Source organism: Mercenaria mercenaria, chromosome 4, assembly GCF_021730395.1.
Source record: "Mercenaria mercenaria strain notata chromosome 4, MADL_Memer_1, whole genome shotgun sequence".
NCBI lineage: Eukaryota > Metazoa > Mollusca > Bivalvia > Venerida > Veneridae > Mercenaria > Mercenaria mercenaria.
The window spans coordinates 63761965-63780098 of NC_069364.1; the positions used below are offsets into that span (position 1 = coordinate 63761965).

The 18134-nt window shown below is 34.4% G+C and overlaps 1 protein-coding gene across 1 annotated transcript in view; it reads left to right on the plus strand.

Moving 5' to 3' along the window:
• The first annotated feature begins 1865 nt into the window (after positions 1-1865).
• Positions 1866-18134, plus strand: part of LOC123551946 (uncharacterized) — a 63980-nt gene continuing 47711 nt past the window's right edge. Inside the window, exon 1 of the mRNA XM_045341262.2 lies at positions 1866-2211. Coding sequence (XP_045197197.2) covers positions 2121-2211 — 91 coding nt within the window. The 5' untranslated portion in view covers positions 1866-2120. The remainder of the gene's footprint in view (positions 2212-18134) is intronic.

Consider the following 18134-nt stretch of genomic DNA (forward strand, 5'->3'; position numbering starts at 1 on the left):
ACGTATTTGCATTAAAAATTATGTATTTAGACGGAATTCATTAGAAACGCAAGTTTGAAAAATTATTATTACCTCCCTTTGCCTATCTTGGTTGTGCAACCAAGATAGATTGGAAATAAATGAATTCAGAAGCTACACACAGCTTTAAAACTTGCATTTTGGTTCAGATTGTTCAATAGTTGATATGTCTATCAAATGCAAATGTAAAACTAGACATTGTATCGAAATAAAAAGAAATACCCAGCTTTTTATATACTTTCATATTAAAGGGGAGTAATTACAAAATTTTATAAAAATAATAAAATATACATTTTAAATAGGAATCTAACTCTATGTAATCGGTCTTTTTGTTCCTTAAATAATTCTCTACCAGAATATACAAAAGTAAAAATTGTCATTAAATGTTGTTTAAATGTGATTGACCACCTTTAACACAACGGGAGAGAAAGTAGGAGTCCGCTACTGGTAGTCCCAGTGCTGAACAGCTTTCCTGAAGCTGTCTACTGTACATAGTGGCACCACTCTTTCGTCGTATGGGGGAAGTCTATAATTTAAGAGTCTTACACTGCATGATATGTACAAATTTAAGCACTTTGAGTTGTTTATTGTTTGTCTTCTATAATATTGTCAGTAATCTTTGAATGCCGCAGGGGTTACTCTAAGGTGGAACGTACGAGTGCGAGGTAAGCTGCAGGTCTATGGACTTGTAAGGCTTCAAATTCCTACACAAGACCTACCTAAGGTGGGGTTGGGTTTTCTTGTTGATCTTAATTGGTAATGTGTGATGTCCACTTGAGGTCCTCAGTAAGGGTGATTCCTAAATACGGGATTTCTGGAACTTTCTGTATGATGGTGTGTTGTTCATGTTGTTTCATTCGTTCAGTGATATTTGCATGTACTCTTGTTGCAATGAGTATTTGTTGGATGAGGCGAAAATCCTTACTATTCAACCAAGTATATTTTTATTAATTTATTAACGCAAATTTTAGTTTTTAATGTAACGTTTGCCTGTGTATTGGGAGAAATGCTTAATATTACAACTTATAAAAAAATATGTGAAGTGTAACCCGTTTCCCATGCCCATGTTCCTATTGAAATTCTAATTTTTTGTAGGAAAACTGTATTCCAAAACCTCACAGATACGTTTTCATTAAAAAAATAAAGAAACGGCTTTACTATTCAAATATCACCATGTTTAGTAGTGTCGGTAGAAATAATTCCAATGAAATTACATGTTTTCCCAGTATTTAAATTAAAGCCATTAGTTCGACATTTTTAGATAAAGTGGTAAAGTAGTATAATAAATACAGAGACTTGGAGAAACCCATACACATACATTTAAATTCTGAACGTGGAAGGGAAATAAAAATGTAATTACTGATTTAAATTCTGATCTAATTGCCTCCCCTATTAATGTCCCACTTCCACCATGTACATGGGTAAAGATAAAATGTAAAGGTATGCTTGTTTACTGTCGCATATAATCAACAAAAAAGTAATTAGTCTGAAAGGAAAAACTCGAAATACACACTAGAGTTCAAACCTTTCACAAAGTAAAAAATTAAAATCCTCTCCAAATTCCGACTTCTTTATTTTTCAATAAAAATGGAGAACAAATAATATTAAGAATAGTAATATTATTGAAATTATAATAAAAAAAACAAATTTGGTTTCTACATGTATCTAGCTGTCAGTGTCATTTTGCATTTTGAAAACTTTCTGATAGAAAGCAGTTTTGGGGCTGTGGGGATGGCAGCACGGGAAAATAAGCGGAATACGAAAACTGAAACCGACTGTAATCAATGAATTCCCGCGCTATTTCAAGCCCCGCCCTCTGATAGTATGTGTAAACACCACGTGATGTCAATCAAAAACAAAACTGTGTTGCGTTACGCGACATTTCGGACATGTCAACCTGTGAATCGGACAAGAGCCCGATTAATTACCTTGATTTCTTTGATACTGGCCGACACGATGGATTTACCGGTTTGAGTTTACGTGACAGGAATACATAATGTATTTTTTTGTTAAATTATGCTCCAATTTCATGGATTTATTTAATTTTTTGGACGTACGGTCATTTCAACAAGTGTGTATAGTGACTTGAATGTGTTATAAACATGCCCTGGCGATCTTGGGGCTCGCCCAGCGCTGTTATCTCGTGCCTTCTACAGATATTAATATTATATTACCCAGCAACAACAAGTTCAGGTAAATAATTATATAGTCTTGCTGTCAGCCGTACATGGCCATTGTGTATTTCTATAGTAAGGGCGGTGAGATCAAAAGAACGAAAAGTATGTCACAGGTGTCAGGGATGTCTTCTATGTAAATTGTTTACTTTGACACTTGACCTGTCCAGCTTTGTGACACAAGTACTGTCATATTTTGTACTGGAAAATTGAAGGCAAAATATTTGTGTAATCAGAAGGCAATATAATATAAAAAATGATAAAAACATTTATTTTAATTGCCTATAATTAATAATCTAGCCATCATCTGTATTTTGTAAATGAATTATCATGATGTATAGATAAAGGCCCATTCAATAGAGTGATTAACATATTTGAGGGGTCATCTGTTGACATTGGCTTTGAAACACTTTAGCCCATAAAGATGTTGATTTGATAGAAACCTTGCATCAAGTGATGAAGCCATCCACTTGTCTTACAGAAGGTCAGTGAATCTACTCAGATGCCCACCTTTGCAAATGAAACAATAATTATGGAGGGGAACCTGGTGTCTTCCTCTGCCGTCAAAAGCTGGAAAAGTCGCCAAAATTTACCTCAATTGTGGCGATGTGACTCTAATTCCAACAAAACAAACACAAAATATGTTGCATGTTGCTGGATTAATTTTTCCCCATCAAAACTTGAATATTTCCCTGGATATTTCATCAAAATCAGGTATTCAGGCAAGGCTTTTGTGATATCTAGAATCCATCAATTATAGTTTTACTTGATAAAAAAAAAGAGTTTTGATGTATTTGCTCTCATGGCTTCTTATAAATTTTAAATGTTACTGTCTTATGACAAATGATATTTAATAAATCATTTATTAGGATATTAAAGACTTAATAATGAGGGACTATTTCTTTAAATTCGAATGAACTAATCACTTAAACATAATGTATTGCGGAACGCAACAGAAAAGATATAAAACTACACGTATTCTTCAAGGATCACACCTCATTTGGTGTAAAGTTATATTGTATAATTATAAGTTTTGTCTAAAATCTTACCCCTCTAATGATAGACATTTTTGTGCTTGTGGGATAGTCAAATCAATTTAGTAGGATCCCCCCCTATCATCTTACAAGTTTAATTGCCTCCACAAATGGGACTTGGGGACATAAAATCTCAGGAGAGCCTACAAAGCCTATAGCTTTTCTTTCAAACCCAGCGATTAAAAGATGATTAAACAGATTGTAAAAGTAACATCATATAGAGTGTCGAAGGTAAAGGAATTTCTATGCTCGATTCAAGTATTTGGTAAAACAAGGTTAAATTTTTGAGCTTTTAGATGGTACTTTTTGATCATGCTGTTTTGATCCAAGGGAGATTTAGTTCTGACCATGTTTCAAAAAGTGTACAAGTAGCACAAACCCAACCCCTTCACTCCACCAGCGGGACAAAACACCTCCTGCAGATTTTTTAAACTGAACAAAGTCCTTCCCATGGATTATCATTATTAATGAGTTACTAAACTGGATGCTAAAAAATGTTGTTGATGTTGAATTATAAAAGATACTTTCATATAAATGTTTGGGAGTAGTTTTTACCATTTATTAAAAAATCAATGGGAGCAGAAAGTACTGATTTTCATGTACATAATTAAAACAATTTGCAGTTATAGAAAATATACATTGGGGAATTATAGGCCAATGCCTGTTAGGCGTTAAAAAAAACTTGTTTGTTTCCGGTATCCCGACCTACCCTAGATTTTTGGCCCGACCCTAGATGTTTTTGGAGAATATTTTTTTCAACTTTTTAACAAAAAGTTGCAAAACTGCACTTTTTATGCTTTAAACATGGTCAGTGATGTTAGAAATCAACTTACTGATGCTCAAAAGGCATAACCCCCTTATTTGTATTCATTTTTTGTCACAAAAATAATTTTCGAAAAGTCTCACTTAATAAAAAAAATACCTCCCCCCCAAAAAAAATTCTGTCCTACCTACCCTAATTTTTTTGAGCATGTTACCGGAAACAAAGAATGTTTTTTTAGGCCTTATTTACTGGAAATAGGGTAATATTTGGGCAGACATGGAAGAAAATCTTGATGTATGCTGACAGTCAATCAGGAAATGAAGGACATTTTCCCAGGGGAGAGAACCTATAAATGGCCCCAGACTGAGAAGGGAAATAACAGTGAACTTAATAATTACTGGATGGCAGGACAAATTTTTATTTTCATTTAAATTTTTAAAATTTCTGTTTTATTTATTGTGTGTTTCATTAAATTTTGAGGAGAATTTCGGTGGAAAATATATAGTTATCAACTTCTTCAATCATGTAAGAGTATATCAGTAACATATTTTCCATCAAGTGTATTTTTGTGGTTTCTTTTGGCCAGTTAATTGCCCTGTTATACTAGAATTGTCATTAAATACCCTCGCACATCTTTGACGGGGACAATAAATGGGTTACCTCGTAGCCGAAATTAAAAAAAAAAAAAAAATACACTAGTCATGTGTTGTTTTTTTAAGGAACTATTGATTTGTAAAAAAAAATTTAATTTTCCTTTAATTTTTAAATCTATATGAGTAACATTGCCACCGTTTAATTTGACTATAAATATAAATTCATTGAAAAGTTGAAATAAGTTAAAAGATCACAGTTTCTTAAAGTGTAATAAAGTAAAATTATGGTAAACTATTTGTCAAAGTTCAATATTTTTGTGGTTATTTCTAAATATGAAATACTAAATGGTGTGGATAATCATTTGATGTTGGTTGCTCAAGCGTTTTATGATAAAAATACACGCCACTTTGATCTTCTACGTTTCTTAAGAAAATGTGACGTTATGATTTAATAATTCAATAACTTTTTTATCATTCAAAATCAAATTTTAGTAATTTTTTGAAAATATGTCTTCTGTATAATTTATTTCTTGCCGCAGAAATTGTCAATTTTAAGAATGTGAATCATACGGCTGTTTTGAGTTATTTTGTTGATAAAGGTTTGTTTGAAATGTAAAACATGTGGTTGAAGTTCCTGGTTGAACACTTGATGTATTGATATTATGGTATGTTTATATCTGAAAAAAAGATTGAACTATAGGATGCATGGCCTTGATGTGTAACTTATGCAATAAGAGCTTTTGATAAATGATCGAAGCTCAAACACATTTGAACTCATGATTTTGATATAAACAAAATTCATGAAATAGTTGTTATCTTTTAGCTTAACAACTGCAGAATGTTTTATTGGCAAAATTAGATCCCAAAGATCAAACGTACGGCAGGTATTTGGCTTTCCGAAATATTTTAAACATTCACTGCAGGTATCATCGAAAACTGTTATTTTTTTTACATCCTTGTTGCACCCTATATTGGAAGGTGTTGCATTAAGGTAGCGGACCCGTGAATGAATATTGGTAATTTTCACGTTATTACGTTTTCTCGGTATAGGACTGTGGCAATCTACGTTTGGTAGCTTGAACGAGCTACATTAGCAGCCAAAGAATGCCGGATTATGTAATCTCACGTAAATTGCCGATTGTCAATACATGTCAATTACCTTAATGTCAAAATTATTTACAATTAGAGGTAAAATAATTTTACTACAAGGCACAGCAGCCACAAGGTCAAGGCTGCAGCAAGATGGGGTTAGTTGAAACTGAAAATCATTGTGGCTGTATAATTGGTTCTGCCATTGGCATATGTGAAAGTATCATTAATAAGTATTTGACATGAATGACCTGCTGAAATTTTTCATTTTTAATGTTCGAAAATAAATGTTATTAAAATGACAAATGATTTATTCCATTTGATAGTTAATGCAATATTTACCATTTAATATCCGAAACAGGAATTTATTACTAATCTCAATGAAATAGCAGTTTTCTTCAGAAAACTATTAATCAAGAATTGTAGGATAGATTTTTTCTTCTGTTTGAAATGTCAACATGTTTATACAATATTGTATGAAAAGTGATATATAACTATAAATATTGTGACACGGGCTGTTCCCCCACCTGGGCGACACGCTGTGTGGCTGTCGATAACCTGGTGATCAGGTATACATCAACAATTACTGTGAAGATTCTTTTCCAAAGGCAGCATGAAGTTTGATATTCAAATTATCACAAAGCGTGAAATTGATCATATTTGGCGTAAATAAATGTAAGCCTTTTTTGCCCTATCTAGAGATGATAGCTATCTATATTAAATATAAAGTTCTTCAGATTTATACTTAAAAAATGATTTTAGACACCATTGCATATTACAATTCGCATTTAATGTAATTCCATTCAGGGATGTGGTAGTGACATTATACTAAGGGAACGTGGCATAACACACAAAAAAGAACACACAAAAAAGAACATAATCAGCAAAATTTATGACATTCAGCAAAATTATGCAATTTATTTCCAGAATTGCCAAATTTTAAGCCTTTTGGCCGATTTGACTAGATTGTTTTGATACCTGCTGACAAGCCTGTCTAATTTGCTATTTTCAAACATGTCCCACATGATCTTGGAACAATTTAATTTGAATCTGTAGTGCCTTAAGATCAATATTAACACTCGATATATCACCTTATTGGGGGGAAAATGGTATTTGAGTAAGGACTTTATCATTGCCGCTACGTTTGAAGTATGTAGTTCGCTAGGATTATTAATTAGCCTTCAAGATTTTAAACGTGTTTCATGGCCATGTTTGATGCTCGTTCTCCTCATAGTTTGCCATTAAGAAAAAAGGAAAGAATGTCTCTGTCAAGATTTTTATTGAAAATTCATTTTTATGTGCTTTTAACCGCCCAAATGCCTTCCAATACCTGTGGCAGTACGTTGTAATACGGCTTTAAACTGAAATTGACAGTAATAGCAATAAGGGCACGTATGATGGTGTGCAACAGTATGTATGGTACATTGTACTAAGAATCCCAGATTGATGTTGTTGGCTTGACATTAGGGCATACCAACCTGAGCTCCAAATGAAGGTCAGACAGATTTTAAGTGATGGTGCAGACTCTTGCTATAATAAATTAGATGATTTACAAGCTGCCATCATTTTCCGTATCTTGTAAGCTTATTACAATGAGTTGACAGTATATTAATTTAATACATGTAGGTTATTATACCGATGACATAAGTTTGAATTTACATCACAAAAAATTCCATAAATATTATGTGCATGACATGATGTGCAAATAGATATTAACTTCTATATCAAATGGTGTGAAAATGGATTAAAGATGCATTTTGTTACTTTAAACGTGACATAATTGATAATAAGAAAGCGCACTCTCCCATGAACTTTACTATACAACTTGTTGAACTGCGGTACTTTAAGATTGTGAAATCGCAACGTTTATAACTTCATTTACATATTTTTAGCGACATTTAGTTTTGACTGTTACCTGACTGCGGAGAAACCTTTAGTGGGAAAAAATTTGTTTTTAATTACAAATTGATACAAACAATTGAAAACAACACGTTGTTTGTGACAGTAATGCTTAGGTGTATTATTTAAAGGTAAAACATGATGTGTATATTTAATATAAGTTGAGAAAAGTTGGCCATCGTAGTACTTTTATTAAAATTGTTTTGAAAGAAAATTCAGAAAAAAATGTAAAAGGTATTCTCACACAAAGTCCTGCCTGGGACATTTATTGTAGTCATTTATAATTCATAAAAAATCATAGGGATAGGTCATTATTATAAAAGGAGCCACAATGAGCAGGATGTATAGCCCCACACAAAAAATATTTTCAAGTGAATCTGAAAGAAAAATGTTAAAAAAACAGATAACATACTTTTTTAATTTCAGCTAACAAGTTGACAGTTGTTTTACATTCAGTAGGTGACCTAGGGCTAGTCCAGGCATCTCATCTTATGTTTTGCTCATGAAAAATGAGATGTTGACAGTAATTTATGTAAACTTGTGGCTTCAAGTATAAAATTTTAATGTTCAAGGGGTATTTTTTGTCATTTTTGCTTGTAAGTTCTAAAAACTTGATGACATTTTTATTCCTTCATTAAATAAGGAAAATTTCTCAGGGCTGGTGTAAATCATTTTCCCCAGGGGTCAGAAGTGAACTTTTGACAGTTTTATTTGACCAGAAATAAAAATCAATGATTAGGGTGTCTTACAGCATTAGCATATGGAAATAAGTTGAACGGAGTGACCTCAAGGTGAACAAAAATCAATGTAACTGTCAAAAAATACATTAACATAGATTATTGTATGTCAGTTGAAACTTAACTAAGCTTATAGGAGGGGCCTCCCTCATACACACTTAGTGCCATGTATTATTTTTCCTTTATTATACATCATAATTTTAAGAAAGTTAAGAGATTCTTTTGCATAATAGTATCTACATTAAATGATCGACTGCCTCTTTGTCTTTCAGACCAGTATCTAATGCTGCATGTGATAGCATTCAAACTCAATCTGCCCACCCTTAATGAATTAGGTACCCTACACTTGCACCACTGTGCCTCTGTATTTGTCACTTATGGTTTAGGCTAGGTCTAGCTAGACATCTTGCTGTAGTTTTTTTTCCTAATTATTTTCTGCTATCTAACAGGAGAATGTGTCTGACCACAATCAGATTGCCCCTTGAGATCAATAAACAGTTATTGAACAGTGATAAAAAGATGTCTCAGCTTAATTGCTCCTTGGGCCATTCCTCGGCAAGATTGAATCGGGATAGATTTCGAAGTAAACCTCTTACGGAGATGTTCAAAACAGATAAACGGATTTATTTCTATATCTGATCTGAATTTTTTTACAAAAGAAAACTCTTTCAGCTATTTAATCTATTTTAATTTATTCGTACTTTCATGAACTGTTTGTTCAATGAAAGTTTTTTTTGTAGCAGTTACAATTCACACCCACCAAAACCAAGAAACTCAAGGTGAAATAAACAACAGAAAGCGGAAGCTGTATTTCAAGGTCACATGATCTGCATTGTATTTCAAGGTCACATAAACTGCATCAAAGTTTGATGCTTAAAGACGTTACAGTTTAAAATTCTTTTTCAACATTATTTCGCTCAGCAATAAAAGTCAGTGACTTCCTTGATTCTGTAACATTATGTTCTCCACAAGTAAATGACATCTTTTCAACATGACTCCAGAGTTGAGGAGAAAATGTCTTCCTGTCAAATTATCACAAAAACATGCACCATCCTCAGACTTAGAGTGCTCTAAAAATAAGTAACATACTGAACTAGGAGAGGCAGCTCCCTGCTTAAGTTCAACTAAGTATGGGATTTATTTGCCTCGGAACAGTATTAAATATTAATAAAAGTCGTAATAAAAAAGTAGAATCACTGTGACAAAACAAAACATGTTTTGGTCAGGGTTTTTTTCAATTCAGATAAATTGGATGATTTTTTTTCTTTTTCTTGCACTTTCAGAAGTCTATTTTTCACCTCGACACAGCTTTCGTACAAATGAAAACGAAGGGACAGTAGATTCAGTTTTATAAAGTGAAAATTGCCTTCTGTGACTTCGCTAACTGAAAACAAAATAGCTTTTTTTCTGAAACATTAATGAATTTAATTACTGGTAATGGGAAAAATAAGCCACAAAGTTCATGTATTTATGTGCAAATGAGCTTGAATGGCCTTAAATGGTCGATTGCCATGTGAAACAAATCAGCATTATGATAATGAACTAGCCTGTTTATGCTGAGAACAGCTTGCGAAATGCCCGATTTGGCATCCATAAAGCTACAAAATGGCCTTGAATAGAAAAGTAAACAACTTGTTAATTATTTCTGAATTGATTTTAGACCTATCCCATAACCTGTTATACCAGCGGCTACATAGTGGTTACAAATGGAGATGTGATATTTATAATTATTGTACCCCGGCAACAAAGTTGTAAGGGGGGGTATACTGGTTTCAGTCTGTCTGTCTGTCCGTCCGTCCGTCCCTCTGTCTGTCCGTAGACACAATCTTGTGCGCACCATCTCTCCTCATCCCCTTGACACAATTTAATGAAACTTCACACAAGTGATCAGTTACAACAGTAGTTGTGCATGGGGCATATTAGGTTCTTTCAGAAAAAAAAACTTGCAGAGTTATGGGACTTTGTTTTTTGTTACTATACTATATACATAGACACAATCTTGTGTGCACCATCTCTCCTCATCCACTTGACACAATTAATTGAAACTTCACACAAGTGATCAGTAACAACAGTAGTTGTGCATGGGGCATGTTAGGTTCTTTCAGAAAAAAAATTTGCAGAGTTATGGGACTTTGTTTTTTTTTGTTACTATACTATATACATAGACACAATCTTGTGCACACCATCTCTCCTCATCCACTTGACACAATTTAATGAAACTTCACACAAGGGATCAGTAACAACAGTAGTTGTGCATGGGGCATGTTAGGTTCTTTCAGAAAAAAAAATTGCAGAGTTACGGGACTTTGTTTTTTGTTACTTAACTATATACATAGACACAATCTTGTGCGCACCATCTCTCCTTGTCCTCTTGACACAATTTAATGAAACTTCACACAAAGGATCAGTAACAACAGTAGTTGTGCATGGGGCATGTTAGGTTCATTTAACGACAAAAAATGCAGAGTTATGGGTCTTTGTTTCTTGTTAACATACTATGTGCATACAGTCTGCATATGCAGTCTTGTGCGTGCCTAATCTTCCGAACCCTTGCACACAATTTAATGAAACTTCACACAAGTGATCAGTACCAAGCCTAGTTGTGCATGGTGCATGTTACGTTCTTTTAGATAAATATTCTGCATAGTTATGGGACTTTGTTTTTTGTTACTATACCACACTGGATAACCGGCTATCTTGACGCCCGCTGGAAATGTAACACAGCTGGAAATGTAACGCAGCTGTAAATAGGTAGGTTAAGTTTTTCATTTATTTGTATTAAAACGAAGCCAATTCTTGCAAATCAACTTGACAGTTTTATCAAGGAATGACCATTGCTTACATTTACAATTTCTGGGCCAAAAACGATCGTTATGTTTTGAGATATTCGCTAACAATTTCTTCACTTTGAAAAATCGAGCAAAAATCCAAAGTTTTGCGCAAATTGTTTTGTTTATGAACAACCTGTGAACAAATTTATCATCTGGTTGAACAGATGTGTCCTTTCGGAACACCTGTGTGAAGTTTCCGGGTTCTACGTTATTCCTGAAAAAGTATATTAGCCGTTAAATAGGCATGGTCGGAAAAAAAAGACTGTCGAAAACGGCCGCTAGTGCTGTCGTTGAACTCAGATGTTAGCATTTATAGACTATCCATTAACTCCGATGATTTTGAATACTTTTGTAAGTAAAAAGTATTACTGGCAGTGATTTGACGGAAACGTAATTATTTTTAAAATTGGCACTTTCATTTCAAGAGGCTTTAGGACTATATTCCTTCACACCCGGGCTGAATTTAAACGTAGTTCACGCGTTCTTGCCATTTTTCCAGCATGCGAAAGCCAACCATATATTTTTTTGCAGTTACACCGAAGCAATATAGTACATATTGCAATTTTGCCAGCTTTTGATGGTGGAGGAAAACCACTACAGGTGCCTCCGGGCTACTACAGAAAGTAATTTCACCTCGGGTTTTGCAAGTGCAAATGATTGCTTCTGGCCGTCAGTCCTTGATGGTGCTAGATGGTGTATAATTTTATTTGCTCATACATAATTATTTAATTGCTCCTAATGTAAATCTGCTATTTTGTTTTATTCATAAATACCCTTTCAACAAATACCAGTTTATTCATGGTCTAAAACTGCAAGTTGTTGATGTATAGAGGCAAACGATTGAAAACGATTGTTTCAAATCTAAATAAGCAGTACTTTGCAAAATCTCACATGAATGTTAATTAGTTATTTCTTAGCATGGCAGCCACATGTAGCTTTAATCAACATATAACAAGGTAGATCGGAACTGTTCTTTGCTTGTTTACGATCTTACGATAACGGATCCCAGAATTTATGTCACAAGAGTTATCCCCCTTTTGTGCAGTTTACGCATTTGCTCTTTCTGTCTTACACTGTTATTTTGTACAACGCTAGGTATTGTATATTGTTTCACATACATAATGTCTTTTTGTTTAAAAATAAAAGTTTTACGCATACACAGTATTATGTGTATAATGTCTCTGTACACCTCATACACCGCTGAACAATAGTAACAGATGTACATCATTCTGAAATCAAATGTAAACTATATACATTATCGAGAAACGACTGGCAACTTAATAAATAAGTACATGCATGATCCATAAACAATATAACAATGAATTGAATTGAATTTTGAAATTATAAATCATGTATTACGTGAAAAAAAGAAATAAACCCATTATATCATTGCAGACCAACTGTAAATCAGCTACTTCATCCAGCATATTTTTCTATTGAAAAAAAGGTAAGGAAAATCTCATATTGAAACAAGTTAAATTGCCCTGCAATACATAGTTTGCAATCAAATAAAACCACATGCAAATAAAAGTTTTACTATACGACACTATAGTACAAACATTAATCAAAAATGCAACCTTGACCTTCCTGAGTTTCACTGTGTAATTAATAATATAAAATTAATTCAAAATACCACACTGAGTAACAAAGTTATGCTCCGGACACGAATTGTTGCTTGGAGACCAGACTCGAAACTGCGACCTTAATTTTCAAGGAAGGACGACGACTCTTGCATCACAGGCAGCAGTATCGGACCTGGGACAAAAATATGTTTGTTTTCATCCTAAATGAGTTAAAAATGAAAAATATGTAGTGAAATATGAGCCCCCTTCAAAATATACATATGTCTACTGAAGGCCAGAATCTCGAGAATCGAGCCTGCGAGCAATGGGTTCACTTCCCGGGCCGTTGTGAAATAATTTCTCTAGATAATTAAACAAACTACCTATCACCATTTCACGTGTACATTTAGCTACAAAATGAGACCGACCCCAAGTCTCTAGCCCTACCCATTCATGAAATATCTATCAGAAAACGAGTGCCTTTCTGCTGCAAGTTCCAGGTAGACAGAAATGTGGCACAACGAAACGGTACGAAATCACGGACTAAAATATGTTTGTCAGCCAAGCAAGGGTCAAATTAAATAAAAAATACTAAATAGTATAAATAAATACATAAACTAGGGCCACTCACAATCGTCAGTAGCATCTCAAACACGCGATATTGGCGTTTCAAATTTTTCCACGGTCTTTCAATTGAATGCTACGCCATTGAACAGAATTCGTAAGGTATTTTTAAACGCAATTTCTGATTGGCCAATAGCGACACACCTCCGACAGAACCGCATCGTTTCGCACAAAATTACTCTGATATTATCGTATCGGTTTCAATGGCGGATAATACAATTGAAAGACCGACGGAAAAATAAAAAAGTAAATATCGCGTGTAGCAGATAATACTGACGGTGGTGAGTGGCCATAATTTGCATATTTAGTAATACTTGTTATTAATGTCAAATGAATTTGACCCTTGCTAGGCTGACAAACATCTTTTAGTCCGTGATAACGTACCGTTCCGTTGTGCCACATTTCTATCTACCTGGAACTTTCAACAGATAGGCACTCGTTTTCTGATAGATATTTTCATGAACGGGAAGGGCTAGAGACTTGGGGTCGGTCTCATTTTGTAGCTAAATGTACACGTGAAATATTGATAGGTAGTTTGTTTAATTGTCTAGAGAATTTATTTCACAACGGCCCGGGAAGTGAACCCATTGCTCGCAGGCTCGATTCTCGAGATTCTGGCCTTCAGTAGACATTATGTATATTTTGATGGGGGCTCATATTTCACTACATATTTTTTATTTTTAACTCATTTAGGATGAAAACAAACATATTTTTGTCCCAGGTCCGATACTGGTGCCTGTGTCTTGCATGTCTAAGATAATTTGGCTGTAGTAAACATTTGCGTAACATATTTCAAAATCTCTCGATGAATGATAAAGTCATACGCCAGACAAAACAAAATGTTGCTTTATAAACCTATGGAAAAAATGGAATTAATACCATATATTTGAAATTTTGTCTATGCATGTAGAAATTGCCAGTCTGACACAAAATACTTATATATAGGTCTGTGTTATTTTTTTTTTGTTATACTGACATTGGAGGTGGCCATTAATGAATGGGCCTCAGCAATACTTGTATCATTGGTAACACATGTTTGAAGTTTAAAAATTAATACTTAAAAACAAAGAAGTATTATAGGTCTTTGTTAAAAATCAGTCCATGCATGTAGAATCAGATTCCGGACAAGACACTGCGGGCGGACGAACGGACAGACGAAAGGAACTAAGCAACTTTTAGACCCTAAACCAAACGGACAATGATAATGAAATCAACCAGAATTACTCGACAAGGCAATAAGGACCATACATAAGTATATTCAAACTGTTTACGGACTGCAAGTATACACATTTTACACAAATTAAAGACGAAAGAAGTCGCAAAAACACAGACAGACAAAACAGATCCAAAATATACATAAAGAAGAGACTCTACGGGGCATATTACATGTCTACAAGACATTTTTTTTACTTTGATACAGCTGTATTCTCGATAGCCGACAGCTGACTTCAACGACTGCCTTTTGCAAATACGGCGGCCGTTTTCGACAGTCTTTTTTTTTCGACCATGCATATTTAACGGCTAATATACTTTTTCAGGAATAACGTAGAACCCGGAAACTTCACACAGGTGTTCCGAAAGGACACATCTGTTCAACCAGATGATAAATTTGTTCACAGGTTGTTCATAAACAAAACAATTTGCGCAAAACTTTGGATTTTTGCTCGATTTTTCAAAGTGAAGAAATTGTTAGCGAATATCTCAAAACATAACGATCGTTTTTGGCCCAGAAATTGTAAATGTAAGCAATGGTCATTCCTTGATAAAACTGTCAAGTTGATTTGCAAGAATTGGCTTCGTTTTAATAGAAATAAATGAAAAACTTTACCTACCTATTTACAGCTGCGTTACATTTCCAGCTGCGTTACATTTCCAGCGGGCGTCAAGATAGCCGGTTATCCAGTGTGTATACTGTATACATACAGTCTATATACATACAGTCCACATAATTATGCAATCTTGTGTGCGTCAAATTGCAATGTACTTTGTCAGTGCATGCAGGGGGTTGGGGGGGGGTACATTCATCACCTTTAGTGATAGCTCTAGTTAAGATAGTTAACATCTTTTAACAGAATTTGCAGCTAAATGTATACATTTTTACTTCCTTCTTTTCTGCTTACTCTTGAGTGATTGCAAACCAGAGTATGTTCTTTCATGGTTCTTGGAATAATTCCATTTGCTTTCAGTTTACGAATATAATTATATACTTTTTCATTTCTCGACCTTTGATAATCTTTTTTTTTTTATGTTATTTTTTCATTGCAAAATATTTATAGAACTAATAAAAAACAAATTGCACGTTCTATTATATTTATTCCTTTTCCACCGCATTAACCCCTGTAAAATATTTCATAAGCTAATAAAAACATTAATTCAATATTTATGACAAAGTCATTATCTGATACCAATCTTGTTCTAAGGACATTTAAGATGGAAGTTTGATAACTGAGGACAAACTGGAGTTCATGGAGAAACCCCGAACTCTAACATAATGTGGAAACTGAATGTTATGGTAACATAATTAGTATACTGCATCAACATGACTCTTGTTTTGTTTGATGTTGACATTAAGGTAGAGATGACCAGCTGTTGTTTGTTTAGAGAGTTACCAAGAGTGTTGAAAGTGACAGAGAGTGACCAGTGTGACAGGCTGACTAGTTGTCACTGTCACAAAAGCATGCTGAGGTATTCTGATCACTGACAGATGGACACTTTTACCTGAAAGCTAGCCACAAATATATGGAACTTGGGGATAATGTAGGTTAGATTTACATTCAGAAAGGAAAATTGTAACTGTATTATTATATTATTAAGGGAGCATAAGTCAGGTCTTGCATGGCTTTTAATAAAATTATTCCAGATGGTCACTATTAATGTGAAATCGCAATCCACGATAGTTTGGGCCATCATTAACTTGACCTAGTAACGTGTACATTTGTGTATCCTTACACCTCTGTCAACGACAGCTCTAAACATAAACAATGGTTACTCTATCCTGTTGATTTTTGTAAATTTGTATTATTTTTTCATTTTAGATCTGTTGTTAATGTCTGCTACTCAATGTCAGTGTCATATGACCCCAGTTGTTACAATTATACTTACCTAGGTCAGCTTGAATCATTACCTGTTCATTAGTAAGAATGGACATTATAATATATACATAATTAAAATGACAGTGTTAATTAATTAGAATATATTAAGTCAGAAATACAAAATATTTATGCCCCCAAAAAGCAAATATAGTTAATTACACTGTCCGTTAGTTAAATTATACTTATGATTTGGCATTTACTCTGATAGAACTTGAATTTCAGAAGTTGGAAGATTGGGATAACTTTTGTTAACAGGGTGAATTTTTTTTATTTTGATAAATCAGTCCTTATATAACAATTATAAAATGTGGAATCTGGGATCTTTTCAACACACAGAAGAGACAGTCAGAGATTTGCCTAACACCAGTCTGTTGCACTGAATTTGTGTTAGTCTGTTACACTGTATCATCTTAGTCTGTTACACTGAAGCTGTCCGTCTTAAGTCTGTTATGCTGAAGCTCTTAGGCTTAGTCTGTTACAATGAAGCTCTTGTCTTAGCCTGTTACACTGAAGCCCTTGTCTTGGTCTGTTACACTGAAATCCTTGTCTTAGTCTGTTACAATGAAGCCCTTGTCTTAGTCTGTTACACTTAAGCCCCTGTCTTAGTTGTTACACTGAAGCTCTTTGTCTTAGTCTGTTTCGCTGAAACCATTGTCTTAAATTGTTTATTGCGCTGAAGCCCTTGTCTTAGTTTGTTGAACTGAAGCCATTGTCTTAGTCTTTGACACTGACACTGTTTTATTCTGTTTCACTGAAGCTCTTTGACTTAGTCTGTTTCGCTAAAACCATTGTCTTGTTTGTTGCGCTGAAGCATTGTCTTAGTCTTTTACATTGACACTGTTTTAGTCTGTTACACTGAATCCCTTGTCTTAGTTTGTTACACTGAAGCTCTTTGTCTTAGTCTGTTACACTAAAGCCCTTGTCTTAGTTTGTTGCACTGAAGCTTTGTATTAGTCTGTTACACTGAAGCTCTTTGTCTTAGTCTGTTACACTAAAGCCCTTGTCTTAGTTTGTTACACTGAAGCTTTGTATTAGTCTGTTACACTAAAGCCCTTGTCTTAGTTGTTGCACTGAAGCCATTGTCTTTAAGTCTGTTACACTAAAGCCCTTGTCTTGGTTTGTTGCACTGAAGCCCTTGTCTTAGTCTGTTACACTGAAGCCCTTGTCTTAGTCTGTTACACTGAAGCCCTTGTCTTGGTTTGTTGCACTGAAGCCCTTTCCTTAGTTTGCTGCACTGAAGCCCTTGTCTTAGTCTGTTACACTAAAGCCCTTGTCTTGGTTTGTTGCACTGAAGCCCTTGTCTTAGTCTGTTACACTGAAGCCCTTGTCTTAGTTTGCTGCACTGAAGCCCTTGTCTTAGTCTGTTACACTTAAGCCCTTGTCTTGGTTTGTTGCTATGAAGCCCTTTCCTTAGTTTGCTGCACTGAAGCGCTTGTCTTAGTCTGTTGCAGTAAAGCCCTTGTCTTGGTTTGTTGCACTGAAGCCCTTTCCTTAGTCTGTTACACTGAAGCTCTTCACTACCAGTGTAACCTTATACACACACATTGCACACAACATGAAATTCGATATTAATTAATTGGAGCTATTGTTTGGTAGCTAGTATTAAAATATTTGATTATGACTTTGGTAGCTGGAACCCTTTATCCTCTCTATATATTGATTACCAAATACTCTTTGTAATTTATTAGAACATGTGTAAGGGGCAGGTGGCTCCTTTC